The sequence below is a fragment of the Rousettus aegyptiacus genome, unplaced genomic scaffold, assembly GCF_014176215.1.
Source record: "Rousettus aegyptiacus isolate mRouAeg1 unplaced genomic scaffold, mRouAeg1.p scaffold_m13_p_6, whole genome shotgun sequence".
In the NCBI taxonomy this organism is placed as follows: domain Eukaryota; kingdom Metazoa; phylum Chordata; class Mammalia; order Chiroptera; family Pteropodidae; genus Rousettus; species Rousettus aegyptiacus.
Window position 1 is genome coordinate 12405175 of NW_023416309.1, and position 19769 is coordinate 12424943.

The 19769-nt window shown below is 41.4% G+C and overlaps 1 protein-coding gene and 1 non-coding gene across 3 annotated transcripts; one reads left to right on the forward strand and one right to left on the reverse strand.

Annotated features, from left to right (window-relative positions):
* Window positions 1-1881: 1881 nt before the first annotated feature.
* VDAC2 (voltage dependent anion channel 2) lies at window positions 1882-13406 on the reverse strand. 2 transcript variants are annotated; one of them, XM_016160253.2, is made up of 10 exons: window positions 13237-13406; window positions 12751-12805; window positions 11557-11625; window positions 10650-10699; window positions 7694-7846; window positions 7545-7597; window positions 6943-7170; window positions 6234-6384; window positions 3785-3842; window positions 1882-2447 (listed from the first exon to the last, which is right to left on the reverse strand). In XM_016160253.2, the coding sequence occupies exons 2-10, from the start codon at window positions 12779-12781 to the stop codon at window positions 2356-2358; spliced, it is 885 nt and encodes a 294-aa protein (XP_016015739.1). In that variant the 5' UTR covers window positions 12782-12805; window positions 13237-13406; the 3' UTR covers window positions 1882-2355. The 2 variants fall into 2 exon arrangements, with proteins under 2 accessions (XP_016015739.1, XP_016015738.1); XM_016160252.2 differs by having other exon boundaries at window positions 13012-13406.
* Window positions 13407-17326: 3920 nt separating this feature from the next.
* On the forward strand, window positions 17327-17446 carry LOC118604651. Its single transcript, XR_004951788.1, has one exon. It is a non-coding gene; the product is annotated as a 5S ribosomal RNA (ribosomal RNA).
* Window positions 17447-19769: the final 2323 nt, after the last annotated feature.

Genomic DNA, 19769 nt, shown 5'->3' on the forward strand with positions numbered 1-19769 from the left:
CTGTACCTCTCTTCCTAGGAAGGACAGACAAGTGAAGTTCCTGTTGAGTTAGTTCAGCTAAGCCAGGTGGGGAGACAATACCTGGATTGTGACAAAAGGCCTTGCAGGGGAGTAGCTTTGCCAGTTCTGCCTGCCACTTGCCCATGTTTTCACAGAACTGTCACCTTGACCTCTGTGAACCAGGCCACTTGACTTAGACCTGGGAACTTCAAGGGTGCCCTCCCCGAGTCCTGGAGGAAGGTGGGACTGGGTGGGATCACTGGCCAGAGGTGTGAAACAGTCTTATAGGTTGGAGACCATCAACGTGGCAATCTTTAACAAGATCTCTAGAGGAAGATGAAGAGAAAGTTAGGCTTTCCAGCACCATCAGCTAAGCATGGTGGTGCAAAGAACCAAGTGCTTCACTTTTCTTATTTGAACCTCCCCAATCCCACAGAAAGATCTCTACACTACAGATGGAAGTCAGGCTCAGGTATTAAGTGTTCTTTCCACTAATGCCTCAAGCAGAAAAGGCATCAGCCTAGAATACAATAGGTTTTGCCACCACCTGGTTAGGCCTGGGTGGCAGAAGTCTACCAGGAGGCTGCTAAAACCAAGACCCACATGTGCTCACAAGTGGCAACCTTCATAATCCTAGAGCAACTGGGATATATCTTGCATTTTAGACAACACTCAGGCCCCTGGCTATAAACCTACCCTTCTCTCTCCAACTCATAAAAGTATACCAGGATGCATATGTGTGAATAGGTCCAATTTTCTCTAAGTAGATCCTTGATAAATTGGTAACTTTTGTGCCACATCTTACAGTTAGTCATACCCTAGTCCCGAGCATTGGACCAGGTGAACTCTAATCACGACATGAGGACCAACAGTTAAGGGGCGGCAGGCCATCCAGGAGGCTGCAGGTGTCACCAGGCCTAGTGTCCATGTTTCATCCCTGCCCCAGCACCACTAGCAGTTTGAGAGGCTGCTAGTCTACTTCATACTTCTCTTATGTGTCCCAAATGACCAAACACAGTGAGACCAAAGGGGGCCTTTGTGCCCCCAGTACACCTGCATGGAGAGCTTGCTTAGGTTTCTAATTTCTCTTGACCTGGAAATTTTCAGCATGTATCACTTTTAGGGTAATGAGTCTCAGAGTACTACATTTTTTATCAGTTCTCTCTCAGGCTCCAAATTATTTCAGGTCTAGTACTGAATTTGTTAAAACTCTCCCCCAACTCTAACCTTTGATCCTATCCTTCGAATTGTCTCTTCCCATCAGAAAAACTTGCTCTTTCCTACTTTTTCAACTAGAAACACCTATTACTTTCTGCCATTGAACACAAGTCCAGATGAAGGCCAATGACCACAGAACCTTGAAGGTACTGCCCCTGGTCTCGGACTTAGGCCCAAGCTTTTCAGTCAGTATCTACCTGAAAGAAACTGAGTAATTACCTCTCGGTGAGTCCACATACTCCTCTCTCAGTCCCTCTGATACTGCCTACACCTTACTCCATTTCTCTACACCTAGCCTCATCCCATCTAACTAGGACCTAGTTCATTTTCTGTAACAATAGGTCGCAGGGATATTGTTTGTGTATATAACTTTTCAGCATCATCCCTTCATTTCATCATTTACTCTCCAATCTTTCCTAGAGTTAACAATATTCCAATATAATTTTTCACAAACTTACAAACTAGAGATGTAAAGACATATATCCTCTTATTTTATTGTAATCTAAAAAGCTCACGGAGTTACTCCAGGGACACATGACTTTGTGGCACAGATTTTGGTAAAGAGCAAAATGCTCACTAGAAAAATTAAGTATTAGCTAGATACCAGAGAGATTTGACCCTAACTAGCAAATTTTTAACTCTGTAAATACTTGGAGTCATTAATTATGTATACTTGTTTTATTCATAATTTGTAATATTTTAAGATACCAAAGTGATTCTAATGATTGAATTTAACAAAAAAAATTTTTAACCTCATCTTAAATCCACTGATCCATCTCATTCAATGGCAATAGTCAATGTTAAAAGAACATAAAAACAAACAACAAACATGCACACAATTGCACAGTTTTCATAAAGGTCTATTTCATTATTGATGGGTAGCGCATTTAACAGTTAAATACATTTAAATAATGTATAGGTGACTGCATGACTGCAGCATTGGTAACTAGATAGATAACCAATTCAACTAGAAACCAGCTAACAAGTAACTGTCTAAATATTTAAAATACAGCTCTTGTTTAGATCATCCTTTGTTTTGATCACCTTCTTGGGGGGAAAAAAGCCTGCTGGTCACACTGGAAATATATTAAGGCCAAATCTTCTGATATCCATTCCCAGAGGTTTCTTTAAGCTGGATTAAGCCTCCAACTCCAGGGCAAGCCCAAGTTTGTGGCCTCCAGCATTAATGCTCTTCCCATCTACCAGAGCAGACAGTGTAAGTTTCACACCTATAAACAAAAGAAGAGAACCATGATGTGTGTGAAATACTTCATGAGAGTCTGCAGTCTTCTTTGATATTACGCCAGGGTCAGCCTGTCACTTTTCCTCAGTGTGTCAGCTGACCCAAAGTTCCAGCCACCAGAGGGCACCTAGGAGTAGCTGAGATACCAGAGAGACTTCAGAGGGCACCATCCCAGGTTAAGGAATCAAATCACATAGCATAAAAATGTTAATAAAGTTCAAAAGTGCTCTCAAAAATACAATAATGTTTAATATGCTATCCAGACTGAAAGAGACTAAACAACTATAACTGGATCCTGGAAAGGAAAAACTACAAAAAAGAAACATTTTGGGGACAAGTAGGGATATCTGAATAGACTACAGTACGTATTAGGTATTAATGTTAATTTTCTTTGCTGTGACAATAGTATTGTAGTCATGAAGAACCAAGTGTTGCTTGTAAGATATGCACACTAGGGCTGTGTCCACATGTCTGTAAAACACATTTAAATAACCCACAAGGGCATGTCAAGAAAAGAAAAAGATTTTGCATACAGACATGGAAAGATAAAACAAATGTGGTAAACATTAGTAACTGGTGAATATGGGGAAGGGAATATGCGTGTTCACCTTAATGCTCTTTAGGTTTCCAACTAGTCAAAATACAAAAGTCTGGGGGGAAATCCCTACTTGGAGGAGGCAAATGTTCCAAGTGCTCTAGAACCCTGCTATCCAAATGATGGTTCAAGAATCGGGCACACTGACATCATTTAAGAGCTTGTTAGAAAAACAGAAGCCCTCATCCCAGACCTATGGAATAAGAATCTGCATCTTAACAAGATCCCCCAGGTGATTTACATACACACTGACATTTGAGAAGTACTGCTCTAGAAAACACAGCAAGGTTCAAAATATTATGTAAAGTAAATGAGGAAGACTGAACAACCAAAGCAATGAATGAATTTTAAGAAATAAAAATTATAAGACATTTTAGGTACAAGCGAGGAAAGTGAACAGAGAATGGATATTAAATAATAATGGCATCACTGTTAATTTTCTTAGGTTGATAACAGTATTGTGGTTTTATGCAGAACACTCTCATTCTGGAGACATATCTTTAAGCATTTAGGTAAGTGTCAAAATAGCTGCAGCTTCCAAACAGCCCAGGAAAAAAAAAGTGTGGAGAGGAGAACAGAATACAAAATTGTGGCAAAAAGTAAATGTATTCATTGTACTCTTCTGTCAATTCTTCTGTATGCTTAAGAGGTTTGCAAGAGAAGCCGAGAAATGAAAACTAATTTTTAAAACACTATCAGAAAAATCCTACTTTATCAAAAATACTTACCAGGCCTCAGGGTCTGAGTGTAGCCCACTCCAATTAAACTAGAGTTGTTGACTTTTGCCTAAAATAAAATGTAAAAACCACCTTTAAGAAAAAATTTTGAAAGACAAAGCCCCTACATGTTTTCCTATCATAGGAATATATCATTCCTATGACATGTTCAGCGTTTGATTCACATAATAAAATTTAATATTATTATTAAGCCAAACAAAAACCAGGTGCCACTTAGCTCTTATCCATTAAACTCAAAATCAAATTAGCAGGAGATAATACTCTTGCATTCTACTAGGATGTGCCTACAGATCCCAAAATTATCCTTATAAGGACAAGAACCTACGCACTCTCACAAAAATAATCTGTGTTGACTCTAATCTAGCACAATAAAACCATGCCAAATGTGGCCAACGGAAGTCCACCAAGGCTCGCTTGCTATGTGATACACACTAGCCTCAAAGTGGGATGTAAAGTTTAAATCCATGACTTTGATGCACATACGTTACTATTTTGGGTGATCTTCTGAAGAATCAAAGCCATCAGTGTTCAAAATCTCCAAATGCCAAGCACTTCCTCTAGTAAGATCAATTAAAATTTTACCTCACATTTTCACACCTCTTATTAATGCCCCTGGATCTTAGCTGTAACTAGAGTGTGCTTAAGAAAGACATTCCAATGGGCATCATTACCAATCCAGGTCCCTGCTGTCGTCCTTGGACAATTCTATTATTTTGCGATTTAGTCTTTGAATGGCTGAAAAGAACACTGGAGAACAAGACATGGCAAGGAGTAGCTCCCTTCTCTTCCACTATTAACATCATTAAACCTAAGGTTGTAAATGGGAGCACCTGGTTCCAATCTCCAGGGCCTAGAGGTTGCTCTTTGCTCTTCAACACTTTGAGAGCTATGACTACAAAAAGGTAACAAACAGCCTCTGGGATCAAAACAGATTTGGAAATGCTTTGATGTCTATACTCTTTCATACAAAGCAGCCCAATCCAAACGAGGTAATACAGACAAAAGTCAAATAAACAGCACTTATACTCACTTGGCACTAAAACCAAGACTTCATAAGCCACCAATGACCATTTCTGAAGAAGAAACGCCCCACCAGTGACCATCTGTGTCCAACAAATTAAGAGCCTCAGAAAACTGGATACAAGTTCCTACTATTTTAGAATAGGAGTCAACCATGAAACTGCTGGGGCTTAAGCCTTTAGGTGATGCCTGACTGGGGCAACAGCAGCACTACTTAGGTGGGAAATGCTAGATACATTTCCAAATAATGCCAGGAATCACTCAAGGATACACAGGCTCCAAGTTCCTATTCCATTTTAGACTATGAGAGAGCTGCATCTTCTGCTGGCACTAAATCTGTGATAGTGCCACAGACCTACATTTGAAGAGAACAGCAATGGAGCTATCAGAGACTAGTGTGCTAGGTGAATCCTAAGGATTTTATTGTTACAATGCAGTTAGAGAAGGGGAAAATAAATGAATCACTGCCTTGCCAATGAGAAAAGCATTATCGGTGCTTCTCATTCTCTTTGATTGCAACCGTGCTAAGAAAAAACAAGAATGGGGCTAAAACTTAACTGCCTAAGTTATCCAAATACTGTCCTTAAGAATGAAGATCCCTTTATAATAACAAATAATTCTCATGGAAGGTTTTACTCTCTTTCATTCCCAGTACCTAAAATATAGGCAATTCTTGACGAGTAAACAACTGACACATAAGACCAGCTGCTGCTCTGCCTGAAATAGGGGCCAGCACCTCTACACCATGAGACACTGCACTCCCTCCTACCCCAACTACAACTGAAAGAAAAAATAACAGAAAAAGCTCAAGGACAAGACTACAGTGGTCACCTGACCCAGTTAACCTGGGATAGGGGGTCCTTGGGATGCAGGACTTTCAGTAGTAAAGATGGCATAGGCTCAGGCAAAGCAGGATGAGCTAGCTGGTAACAGTAACAGGAGGGAAAACAAAAGACATGCAGTCCAGGCCTGGTTCTACTACTTCTTCCCTCTCACCCCTAGCAATGGTATAAGTTCTTTCTCTCCAAGTTTTGGTTTCTTCACCTACAAAATGGCATGTAGAGCACTGAGATTAAATCTGAAGGTATTTTGTATACCATAAAAATACAAAGTAACAACTAAAGTTCTTACTCCTAAATGAGAACTGCCCAGAACCCAAAACACTGGCTTCCCTGGGTGCAGACAGTCTTGGGATTCAGTTATTACCTATTTATATTGAGATGAAAAAAATTCCTATGGCCTGGATATCAAACTTCTAACACCGCCTCCACAGAAAAAAAAAAAACAGTATTCAAAGTTACTATCCCAATGTGTGTAAACTGGGGATAATGTGAACTACAATTTAATTCTCAACACAAGTCAACATAACCAAGATTAATTCCCAAAATCCCATTCATTCTAAGCCTACAATAGTACTCACAGAAATGGAAGCAGTGGGATCCAACTGATATTTAGCTGCAATGCCAAAGCGAGTACAGTTGGTACCTGATGTCCAAGCAAGGTTTACTGAAGTGTCAAGATCTTCACATACTTTCTGATAAATTGATCCTCCAAATTCTGTCCCATCATTACTATAAGATACTTGAAATTAGTAAATCTAGAACAATGTAATCTGACAAAGGTACTAGGGCTGATAATGTAGCATTACATTTAAATAAAAGCAATTCTCACATGGTCTCTAGTGTTCCACTAAAAACTTTCATTTTAAAAGGCCTTTCTATAAGCTATGTCCAAAACTAAGGGTTGGTTAAATAAATCATGGTATATCCATCCAGTGGGATTACCATACAGCCACTAACAATCAAGTTGTAGAATACATAATGCTATAGAAAAATAATCAAAATGTATTACAGTAAGGGAAAAGAGTTATAAAATAGCCTTTTCAGTATGTACTTTTTGTATACACATATAAAAAGTGAAACCAAAATATTAACAATTAACAAAGATTATATACTTAATAGGATTATGGGAAATTTGGTTTTCTTCTTTGTACTTTCTATTATGTACCAATGCATTATTTTTTCAATAAGAAATCCTTTAGGTTCAATCTACATTAATAAGAAATTAAAGGAGACATCAGTAACATCCTAAGGTTCTACATCAAAATATCCAACAAAAGAAACACTCACACATTAGTGTGTAGCTGGAAGTCCCCGGTCCTGTAGCCCACTGCAAAGTTATTCCTTGTCAGCTTTGATTTGGCACTGTCAAAGGTCATCTGGTACCCAGCAAGCCAGCCTTCATAACCAAAGACAGCTGAACCATGGATAGCAGGGCCAGCAAAATCAAAGTCAACATCGCAACCAAGGTTTATACACTCCCTCTTATAAGAAGACTTGATTTTACCACTTTTCTTTCTGGAAAAAAGAACAAACTGATTTAAAATTGATTCCAGTAGAAAAGATTTAGACTCACAACTTCTGCACAGAGGCACAGAGACTCAACTAACGGGACTGCCACCATCATAGGAAGCCTGCTTTGCAGAACTGGCAATCTATCACAGAAGCATATTTGAAACATGTTAATTACCCCAGTTAGTGCTACAATTAAGAGACAAATATTTGAAGGCAAGCCAGTGACAGCAATCATAGAGTGTATGCTCCCAAGGCAAACATAGAAATTCACCAAAAGGCAGCTGGGTATGCTATCAAACAGTAAATATGCATCTTTCCTAAATATACAAAAGAGAAATGCTTTTAAATTTAAAGCAGGTAAAAATATCCATGCTTACCCTGTGTTTGGTGAAAAGGTGGTATCAAATGTCAGTTTCAAACCTTGACAAATCTATTTTGAAAGAAAAAGAATTTGTTTTCAGTTTATTGCCTTTTTGAAATGCAGAAGCAAAATAATTAATACTAAAGCACATTTTCTAAATGTTACCTGGTCTTCGATTGCGATTTCTGTTCCCAGAGTGTTATCAGTGTTCCATTTCTCTGTGAAAGTCAGACCATACTCACACCATTTATATTTGGTCTCCAAGGTCCCGGTAACTTTTCCAGTGTCTGTATTAGATGAACCAGATGTTGAGAATTCCTAATAAGACAATAAATAACTTCATGAACTTTCTTGTAACCACTGAAGAATCCACTACCTTACACAAACCAATGAAAAAACCAGCTGAAACAGTAAATTCATCAATCCTTTTTTCCAGCTCATCAAATATTCCTACCCTCTGCTACTCATGATATACGACAGTGATAAATTAGCCTCTAAATTATTAACTGCCACTTTACAGCTGATATTTCCAACCAATCAATCACAAGTTAATCTGTATCTAATTCTCAAGTGAAAAACAAACTGTACAACTTTCAAGAGAAATTCCAAGGTGATTTTATTTGGGATTCAAAAATCGTTAGGGGGAAAAAGGGAATAAATGTTTTGGCACTGCATCCAATCTATTTGATATTGAATAAAAAACTAAGTCACTATGGTTGATCACAGATTAACCATTGCAGAAATCAGAGTTTATAATAATAGATACTTCATTCATTATGAAATGTTTCCTGAAAGTCCTTAAAGAAAAAGTACCCCGCGGTAGGAATTCACACCATAAACAGATCATTGTTTTTCTAAATTCTTAGGTAATCCCAATATTGTTTCTGAGATAAAAAACGGTCTTCACCAGGTTTCATGCCTTTCCAACCATCTTTCACATTCTCATTAAAAAAAAAGAAGAAAAAAACTATGAAGAGGGAATTATAGATTTACTCTACAACTGGTTTGTCATGCAGAATATAAACTATATTATGCAAAACAGATGATAACAGTAGGAAAAAAAAAACAATCTAACACAGGGATCAATTTGAAGTACTTTGTTATCTTTTGTTTGTAGCAAATATACAGTAACTTTCCAAACCCCAAGTGCACATCAACTGAGAAAGAACACTTATCTGAAATTTAAAATCTGCTACAGATAATCCAGAAATCTAATAATCTTCCAGAGCTCAGTATACAGGCAGGCAATTGAAATCTTCCAAGATGAAATATTAAGAAGAAACACCAAAAACTGTGCATTTAGAGAAAAGGCCAATCATCTTTCACTTAGGAACTAGAACATCTGTATAATTATTGCTCTGCAGTGAAAGAGACACAAAGCCTTAGGTCTCATATACAATCTCCTAAAATCTGGCTTATGTTAGGAAAGAACACACTAGATATAAAATTAGGAGTCCTGGCATCCATTTCTGTAGTTTACTAAATGAACAACTGGGGAAGACACTGAACTTTTCTAGAAATCAGTTTCCTCAATTATTGTAACAAAACCTACCTCTAGAGGATCAAACTAACTTGACACTGTGAAAGAGTTACACATTTTCATGTGCTCTGCACAAAAGGAAAACATTATTAAAATAACATATACAGAGTATGATCTCCTAGCATGGAGAATAGGGAATGTGTATGTAGCTGTTTTTACGGAGTGACACTGATTAATGATTCTTGAGGCCCTATCCACTGCCATCCATCAATCCATAGAATGAGAGCTAGCTGATATATGTGTCAAAGAATCCTCAAAACACAAAACCAAGAAGACCATATTGTGGGACCAAAACTAGACCAGGTAACACCACGGGCAGAGTGTACACCCTACACCCTTCACTCCATCAGCAGAGTTTTGGCTTCTACATTCTTGTGTGGACTGGACATCTCTGGAGTTCAGGTAAGTAAACAGAAACAGCTATTAATGGGACTTAGTTGGGGCCAGGTACACATTACAAGATCAGTATCCATGCCTGAATTACTCCTCTACATCCTTTATGACCCTAATTTCACAAAACTTTCCTAACCCTGTCCACCACAGCTCTTCCTTTCCAAGAAAGATTCTAATTTATCAAACAATCTAGTACTACATATATTTCTCTAATTGTTCCCAAGTTTAAAATTTATTTTGTCTCTCCGATCAGCAAGTAAGTCTTTTAAACACAAGGCCTGAGTCTTTTTATGTTTCAACAAATTATAGCAAGTGTTTATAAGGGGCCTCAGTAAATTAAGAGTAGAAACACAAAAAGTAAACAAGAAGTCACTGCTCTGAAACCTGTTACATTAACCAAATAAGTCACTCAACGACATCGAATACTCATGCTCCTTTCAGATCCAAGAAACCAAATAGACGTGACAAATATAAAACCCCAGAAATCCAAGTCTAGGTATTAAGAAACTGTAACAAGATTAATTTTAATGCCAGTTACATGAACTAAGGGAGTGACAACAGCAAGAATTTATCAAAATAAACGACAATATTCAATATATACATATTATGCCATTCCCCAAAATAATCTCAAAACAAAAATTTTAGAGGAGGAAAAGAAATTACATAAAACTAAATTTTACTCTACTTCCTTTGAGGAACTTTGTTAGGCAGAATCAAGAAATCAAATACCAAAATATGAACCTCTTTAAAAATGTCCAGATCAGGATTCTCTAAATCCATAAGGATGCTAGAACATGACCATTATATAAATATTAGTGCACTTGAATTAAGAGTTACTGCTATTTTTATGCCCAGAACTCTTAATGCTTTTAACAGGCACTGAAAGAAAGGGTTATGAAAAAGTATAACAACAGGTTTCCTGCCTTCAAGTTTGTAATTTTACAAAGTAAACAGAGTTCCACACGACCAGTCTTTCCTGAGTTCCTTGTGCATACATAGTATATGGCAAAAGACCACATGAAAAAAGACCAAAGCCAAAATAAATCAAGTTACATTCAAAACCTTTAAAACAAAATTAACTTCTTCTGCCTTAAATATAAAATAACTAGACATCTTCAGTTATGACTATTTTATGGGTAGCAAATTATAAGGGCTCATCAGAACTTTAATTAGATAGCTAACACTCACCACACCACTGCATGACTTTGTTTTCACATCCAGTTTCACCAACCCAAAACCTTAAAGCAGAGAGCAAATGATAACAATATGATTCTTTCATGTAAAAATGCATACTAACAGTTTTAAAAAAATCAAGATTTCACCTATTTAGGAGGAATAAAAATGTATGTTGATACACAAAATTTAAATTAAAAAAAAAAAAAAGACTTAAACTCTTCCATGTAAAAAGACAGAATTTTCTCCACGTAAGGGACAGAAATCTCTATGCAGCTTTGCCTAGTGTTTTGGTGTATTATCTGGTGTGGGCGCGTGCACACACGCACACACGCACACATGCACACGCACACACAATCTTTCAAACCACTTTAAAACCTAAATGTCAGACTGGAAAATTAATTCAACTTTAATTTCTGAATAGCCAATAGTTTATCATAATAGACACTTAGAATGTTTATTCCAAAGGTGTATCTCCCTTTAGGATTAATAATCTAAAAAACCGAGGGAATAATTTAAAGTGGGAGAGTGAACCAAAATCTTCAAGAAGAAAACCCAAATTTACTTGAAAAAGCCCACGATCCATTAGGAGTCACCACCACAAAAGCAAAATAGTAATTTCTAATAACAATAGTACTAATTCTAGTCAACCAAAGCCTAAACTACATCTGAAGGGAATGAAAGCACAGCTGTTTTTTTCTTAAAGGTAAAATCCTTGAACCAGACTTTGAAAAACTGAAAGAAACTGGGGTAGAGAAGAATGTGAACTACTACAGAACTAATTTAACAGAAACTTTATCTAAAATAGAAGCATTAATGCAGCATGATATTTACAATTTGAAGAAATTATTAATTTAATTTCCCTAAGCAATCCGAACACACATTTTCGCTAATGATGCAAATTTTTTTAAAAAGTTCTTACCAAATCCTTTGTTGAAAATATCTCTGGCAGCTTTGCCAAGGTCAGCATATGATGGAGGAATACACATTGCTGGTGGGAAGAAACATTCCAAGTGTTAAGGTTCCTGCTCTCTCACTTTCTGTCCAAGAACTAGATTATGACCCACTGCTATCTTTCCTATCTTTAAATTCCAGCTGTCCAACTTACTGGATATGTGTTTTTGATACCACTAAAAACTACAATAAAATTGTAACGATCCATGAAGGAGGCATCCCCAACAAAGACTTATTTCTATAATGGATAAACACAGTAAGTAGCTTTACATCTAGTGAAATGCCTTCCAAAATAGAAAAAGAGGCTTTCTATTCCTAAATTTACAAACTGCCTACAGCCTCACCTCCTAAGATTAGACTAGTATAAGAATCAAACACATGTATACACATGTATCTATCCATATAGATAGATCTGCAAAATTCACCAGAATGGGCAGATTTAACCAAATGAGATAAAAGCAAAACCTAAGACAAAGCCCCCTCACCCAATATACCCTTTAGTATCTTTATTGAGGTCAAAACCAACATTCTAGAGTGGGTCGAGAAAGGTACATAATTAATACTTTGGGAATTTAAATATTGTAACTTAGAAATAACACGGCCATCTATATTTCACACAAGTATCTACATCAACTAAATATCAAATAGCACTTAAAACATATTAATACGATACTCAAACTCAAGTCCTCAGCCAATACAGTGCAGCTTGAGTGCAAGCAATCTGAGCTCCTAACACCAGCTCATTCATTCTACAAAGTGCGTCCACGCCCTTAGGAGCACGTGTAATGAATGACCTTGCGCTCTTTCACGGGGGGGGGGGGGGTACTACTTCCTCTAGAAAAATGACTGGTCCAATCCTCCAAAAATCGCATCAAACTATTAATAACTTTTTGCTTTTAAGCTGGTCAAAGACACGTCCAAAAGCCAAAGGTGAATGCGGCCAGAGACCAACTCCCCTGGCCTAGTCCCTTTATCCGAAATCCAGAAGCCCAGCGCCTCCTCCACAGAGCCGGGAGGGTCAAGACTGTGGAGTGGCTATGGAAAAGGGTGAATTTCCAAGTCCTAAGTGAGATGGGAGAAAGAAGTTGAGGTTTTCTGGTCGACAGGTTTGGACTCCCCCGACACCGCCGCCCCATCCCGCAGGGATGCCTTGTCTACTTACGCCGCACGCAAGTAGATCCGTAAGTCGCCATGGCGAGGCCGCGGGAAGTGGTGATCTGCGGGAGGGACAAGAAGTGCGGTCAGCAGAAGTAAGAGGCGGGTCAAGGGGCCAGAAGGGGGTCTCAGACAGAGAAGGGAGAGGGGGCGCGGGGCGGCGCGGCCATCTTAGGGAGCCAGGGCCAACCCCGCGTCCGGCTCAGGCCTCCTGTCTGGCCGCCGAGGCCTAGGCCCCCAGGTCAGAGTGAGGCGGGCGCGGCGGTACCTAGTGGTCTCCTGAGGGGGGCCGCCGCCGCCGCCACTCCGCTCGCAGCTGAGGCCGCTCGGCTCGCTCGGGATCGGGCTGCAGCTGCCGCGGCTGGAGGGCGAAGTGAAGGAGACACCGTTCCGCCCGCCGCAACCCTGTCCTCCCCCCTCCAGGACCCTGCTGCTGTCCCCAGGGCTGTCCACTGCGCCTGTCCCCGTATCGCCACCGGCTGCCCACTCCTACCTGCTCCGGCACAACCACAGGGACCGGGGGCACCCCCGCCCCCTGGGTGGGCTGCCTCAGTCCGTCGGCTGGGCCCGGAAAAACAGAAGCTGCCGGATCTCGGGTCAGGCAGCTACGAGGGCAGTCCCAGAGGCGAGGGGGCGGGGAACGGCGAACGCCAAGCGGTAGGGACCGCGCGTGCGGGGGATGGGGCGGAGGCCTCGCGCGCGCTCGTCACGGGCGGGGCGGGGCGCCAGGCGCGTGCCCGCTCGAGGCCCGGCGCGACTGGGCGTGGCTGCACACGATGCGAGTCACGTACATCTCTGTCTCGCTTTCCTGGTTGTGGTTCTCAAGCCCTGCAGACGGGCCCCGGTATGGGGCGTCTGGCAGGGTCCGCTGAGCGTGCTCCTCATTTTCTCTGAGCAAGTGCAGCGTTCGCTACTGAAACAGTCTCTCCAGACCCAGAGAGAAACGAGTGGGCACAAGGGCACCGCCTTCCAACCCTTCGCGCCCCCTCTTCCTTCGTCTGCCTTCTAAGGCAGTGTAATTGCCACGCTGGGCCGGACTCCGCCTAGAAGGCACTCTTGAGCTGCTTCTCTCTGAACAAATGAGCGCGTCTCAGGGTGCCCCGCCTCTTTCCCTGCTGGTGCCTCAGGGTTCCTCTTCTGCCGCCTCCTCCCAGCTTGGAGATGGGGCTGCTTTACACGCGCACAAAACAGGCGCTGTCGTGGCGAGGCAAGCCTGCTAGAAAATTTAGGAACCATGACCAGGCCTGAGAAAGCTGCACTCAAGCGACCTGGTTATACAGAAGAGTGAAGAGCCAAGGGAACAAAAAAATGAGCCCTCCAGTGAGATAGAAATGGAGTCAGTTGAGGCTCCGGAATCAATCGCCAATCTCAGCAATTTATCCCTTCTGTACCCCATTTTCCTTATCTATAAAATGACAAGTTTAAATGAGATGAAGTGGTCTTTAATAGTCATTCAGTCATAGACTATAAAAGCTCCTCCCTCACCCCCTCACTCGCCCTTCCCCCATCCCCTCAACCCCCATTTCCTCTGGCTCTGAAAGCCATCTGCTCAAACGCTGCCGAGGTTCCACCTTCCTCCTAAACCAGAAAGGGGATAGCTAAATAGGCTTCCAGAATCCAAACCTAGATTACAGCTGCCATGGTGGATTTCCCTCCAGTGAGCAAGCCCAGGCAGCAATCTTGCCTGGCTATGGTAGGGCTTATTAATGTAAAGGGTTAGGAGGAAAGAGGAGAGTCTTTGCTCCCAAGAGTTCAGGCACTAGAAACCCTAATTAATTTCGTCATTCAAGCTCAGACAGGTTGGTCTGAAATTAGCTTGGCTCCACTAGGAAGCTAGTCTGCTCTGGCTATGTTTGATGCTATTGTGAGACTAATGGGAGACTGCTATCCCGTTGCAACTGCAGCATAACATAACACCTCCCAGAAAACTTAGTCTCTAGCTCAGTCACCTCCATTACCTGCAGTAGGGCTTATTCATGTTGGAACTACAGTAGTGCCCCCTCATGCATGATTTTGGTTTTTGTGGCTTCAGTTACCTGTAGTCAACTGCAGTCAGAAAGACAATCCAAAAAATAAACATTTCAGAAGTTTTAAACTGTGCTTTTCTGAGTAGCATGATGAAATTTAGCTCCCGTCTCTCCCTCCCTCCCTGGACATAAATCATCCCTTTGTCCTGGGTGTCTATGCCCCAATATTGGTTATCATATCAACTGTCCCCATTTAGCAGTGCTTGTATTCAGGTAACCCTTATTTTACTTAATGATAATGGTCCCAAAGCACGAGAATGGTGATGCTGGCAACGTGAATATGCTGTAGATAAGCTGTATGGATAGGAAAAAGACATAGTATATATAGGGTTCAGTACCATCTGCCATTTCAGGTGTCCACCGGAGGTCTTGAAACATATACCCTTGTAGATAAGAGGCATGGAAGAAGAAGGGATTCTGCGGAAAGTAACCTCTTCGCCATAAGCAAGCCCTGTCCATTGTTCTTGTAGATCTAGGTTAATACACCTTTGAAATGCCATAAGTAATACCCCTCCAGAGAAGTAACCACCCTCAAGGAAACATAAAATCTGGGAGCATTGGAGATCTTGCTTCCTGGCAATGTCGTCAGTTTGGCTCAAGTAAACTTATAAAAAAAAAATTTTTTTTTTAAAGAGAGAGCACATAATCTTGTTAACTATCCTATAATTCAGTCCCTGCCTTGCTTTCTCCCACCTTCACGTAACCTTCCTTAATGTCAAAAACTATTATTCTACAGAGCATCTGAGATCTTGCTTCCTGGCTACTATTGTCAATTTTTGTTCAAATATACTCATAAAAATTCTCTACGGGTTTGGATGTTCTTACAAAGACATTGGGGACTACTGTATCTGCAGCATTTTTAATCTCCAGAGAATTTTACTTTGCCACAGAACATTAATCTGAGGCTTCACCCAAACCCCAAAAATGTACACGATACCTCGTAACCAGAGGAATCATGGAAGTTTATTTAAAAGTTGGATTCAGTAAATATATATGAGTACTTACATCCAAAGCCCTTGAGACCAAAGCCGCATTACCTCGTGTCACCTAAAGGGGAAGCAAGGTCCATTCAGACACAGTTTCTGCTCTCATGGCACTTATTGTCAAGTGTGTGTAGAGGTATCAAGAACTTTGGAGAATCCAAGATTTTACCCTACTTGCAAATTAGCAAGTTAGTCTGCCATGGTTTCATAAGTTCGTAGATTATGACAGAAGCATAAAACTCAAAGGTTAGAGACAAAGGACTTTGTTATTTGTGGTACGGCAAAGAGCGTTAGCTTCGTGTTCAAAGTAGCTCTCTTTGCCATCTGGGTCCCACAAGGGTGATTCAGACCACCCTAGGTAGAGGCCGTGCACACCATATGTTTGTGTCACAGCTGCAGAATCCTGAGGTTAGAAAACTCCCTGTCTTACAAGGAGCTGCTAACAAACCTGCCCCACCTTTGCCCCAGAGGGAGACAATCCCGTACTTCCCAGAAAATAAAATCTGCCCTCTACCCTAAAGGGAGACACTACCTCTAGCTCCTAAGGATGTTTATGTAGCAAAAAAGATAGTTTGAGATCAAAGCTGTCACAAGACCTGCAGAAACACCAGGGAAACTTGTGTCACAGCAAAGGATGGAGAATTCAGGAGTTGCAACTACAATGCTAAATATAAGCATAAGAGAACTGTGGGCACAGTCAGTCTGAGGAAACACTTGCACTTAAGTTTGAAAGTAGGACTTGTCAAAATGACAAAGCCAATAGGTCAAGGATTGAAAAGCAAAATTCTAGAAGGAAGCATGTGCAAAGCCATACCAGGATTGAAGTGGGAAGAATCATTTGGAAACTACAAGTAATTAATTAAAGCTGGAAAAAAAAAACTATAGAAAAAGTTGAGAGATTAGTCTAAAGATGTTGGCTGGAGTCGAATGCTGAAGGCCCTGAAAGTAGCAAGTGAGGAGGAGTTAGTGTGACTAGGAGTAATATTTCTAACTTGAAAAACCAGGAGCACAAAGGTTACACTCCTTTGTGGGAAAAGCTACAGGAAGAGGGACAGATGTGAGGGTGAAGAGGATGGTTCAATTTCAGATAAGTATGAAAAGCCAGGGGCCACATCTAAATGAGCTGTCCAATAGGAAGTTATGAAGCCTAGGAGACAGGTCTGGGTAAGAGACACTGGCATGAAATTTTTAATTTTAATTGTGATTAACCATAGGTGTGATTAAAGTCAATGAGAAATAGGGTAGGAAAAAATGGTGGAAGCCTTAGGAGCATTGGAGCTAGTGAAGAAAACTGACAAAGACAGGCCAGGAGGCTAAAAGAAAACTCAAGAGGGAGTACTTTCCTAGAAGCCAAAAGGGGAGAGCACTGGGAGAAGGAGGCAGTGCTTCACAGGAGCACATCCTGAGGAGCATTCGAGTGAGGTAAAGACAGAGTATTAGTTACTGTTAATTAAAGCGTAAAATAACATATTTTGTTATCTGAAATTTTCTGTGCGTCAAAAATTAGGGAATAGCTTAGCTGGGTGGTCTGGCTCAGGGCCTCCCATTGGACTGCAGTCAGGATGTTAGCTGGGTCTACGGCCATGCCACCCTGAACACACCTGATCCAGTCTGATCTCAGAAGCTAAAGCAGGGTTGGGCCTGATTAGTACTTGGATGGGAGACCACCTAGGAAGACCAGGTGCTGTATGCAACAGGGAGGGAGGAGATGTTAGCTGGGGCTGTAGTCTTCCGCAGGGGTGACTGTGCTAAAGGATCCACGTCCAAGATGGCCCCCTCACGTGGCTCCCGGCAAGAGTCCTTAGTTCCTCACTGCATGGATCTCTCTATAGGGCTGCTTCAGTGTGTCCTCATGACAAGGCAGATAACTATTCCCAGACCGGGTGACCCAAGAGAGAAAGACCGAAGCCACAATGTCTCTATGTTCCAGCCTCAGAAATCACACTGCCTTATCCTATTTGTTAGAAGTGAGTTACTAAGACCAGTCCACACTCAAGGGGAGAGGAATTAGGCTCCACCTTTTGAAAGAAATGTCAAAGAATTTGTGGATGTATTTTAAATCACCACAGTCAATGCTCTGGTCACATTTTTTACATTTCTCCTACATGGAAAATATGCTAACTCCCTCCCCAAACCTCCAGCCTTCATAGCATCGGCAAGAAGTTTCTCAGGTGAAGTTCCTTACGCACAGCAACTCCAGTACAATTCCTTCAATCTGAACACCTATGAACTAAAGAAACAAGATGTCCCACACACATCCAACACTCACAGGGAGAGAGGCACAGGATTATTGCTAAAGACACCCTTGATCAAAAAAGGTGGGGGACAGGATTAACTTGGGAGTCCGCAGCAGTTCTGAAATCTCGTCAGACAAAATTTGAAGGGTCCTTTATGAAGACTCAGTCCTACTCCTGTTTGTGCCAGATAAGGTCACATGGGGAGAGCCAGCCCTAGATACACATTCCTTCTCTCCCTGTCGCAAGGTGTCCCTCAACATGAGGGGTATGCCCCAGCCACATATCCAAGCTTTATCCCCCCTCACATACAAAGTCTCCTTGACCACCCCCAGGCTTAGGATGTGTTGCTGGCAGTTCAGTCCATACTCAGAAGAAAGGGCTCTGGGGAAGAAGTACATGCAGGCTCCAGAAGCAGGCTCAGGACTTCTTCAACAGGGAAGACTGATATCTTCTGTATCCAGAGTTTAGTCCATAAATAGAGAGAATGGGTATGAGCTTCGGTGGGAATGTTCCCTTGGCTCTGTAGACTCCTTGCTCTATAGGATAGGCACGATTTAGCTAGTGTAGGGCCCTCTAAACTATGAGGCCCAGGGTGGGGCTTCTCTTGCCTAGTTTTAAGGGCAATACTGGGGCCAAGGCCCGAGAATCTTCATGCAGTAGAAACAAACATTGAGATGAGATGAGAGAGTGAGAGAGAAGACAGTAAGTTTTGGTTATGGTTAGAATATAGGATGCTGGGATGTAAGGGTTAGCAGTGGAGCATTGTGGGTGATGAGTAGCCATAAAAGGGTGGAGTGGAAGTGAAGTTCACTGGAGTTGAGGTGGTCAAGGAAAATGGGTGAGGGTAGGTTGTTGGAGCTCTCTGCCCCCACACATCCAATACACAGTGGTAGGATAGGCACCAGTTGTTGCCAGGGATAGTTAAGTCACCAGGATATTGCTGGGATAAGAGGTAGACAGATAAACTGTGAGGTAGGCACTAAAGTCCTCAGGGAACCCAGGGGAGTGACCAGGACGCTGGTCATAAAAGATAACAACAAGCAGAGGGTAATAGAACTGATGGCATGAATCTCAAAGCAGGTGATTTTATAGGAGTGTGGAGGAAGCAGCCACCCTTCTTATCCCCAGGTCCAGTCCTAGGGTGGAGGAAGGTGAAGGAGAATGAACAGTCTTCCCTGGGATCCAGTATCCATAGGAAAAGGTAGTTTCGTGCTAAGGTGAGGAGACTGAAGGAGTATTCAGTGGTGAAGCTGAGGGCTTAGGGTAGTTTGCTTACAATAGAACAAGGTTCTCGAAGGCACCATAGGATGAGGTGGTAGGGTGGGCAGCAATAGGAGGACAAACCAGGAATAAGGAAGCACAGACAGCACTGGGATGAAAACTAAGGAAAGCACAGATGAATAGAGGGACTTAAAAATATTTTGGGGAGTTAGGGTTAAGGGGCATCCTAGGATTAACTGGGCTCAAGAGTCAAGCCAGTACTTGTGGAAAATCCCTGAAATTATGCATAAAAGACAATGTGCCTACTTTTGTGCATGCAATTTTGGGCTGTCATTCTTAGGGACACTAAAGCATGAAAAATACTGATCTAGACGGTCTATCGAACCCCAGCAGTGACTAAGGAAAAGGAGGAGCTTTCTACAGCTCTCCAGATCACATGCAGGTAGACTCCATTCTAATTTAGTATTTAATATAAATTGTAATGATTAAAGCATATAGTGGGGTTACAGATTAACAGGATACAATTTAAGTGTAAACTTCATGTAGTTCCTCTCAACT

Excerpts from the sequence above, each read along its gene's own strand:
- VDAC2 (XM_016160253.2), bottom strand. The coding sequence starts at position 12,781 with ATGGCGACTTACGGATCTACTTGCGTGCGGC. Across the intron at positions 10,700-11,556 it reads TATTTTCAACAAAGGATTTG|GTTTTGGGTTGGTGAAACTG; the intron begins GTAAGAACTTTT and ends CTCTGCTTTAAG. Across the intron at positions 7,171-7,544 it reads ACCTTTTCACCAAACACAGG|AAAGAAAAGTGGTAAAATCA; the intron begins GTAAGCATGGAT and ends TCTTTTTTCCAG.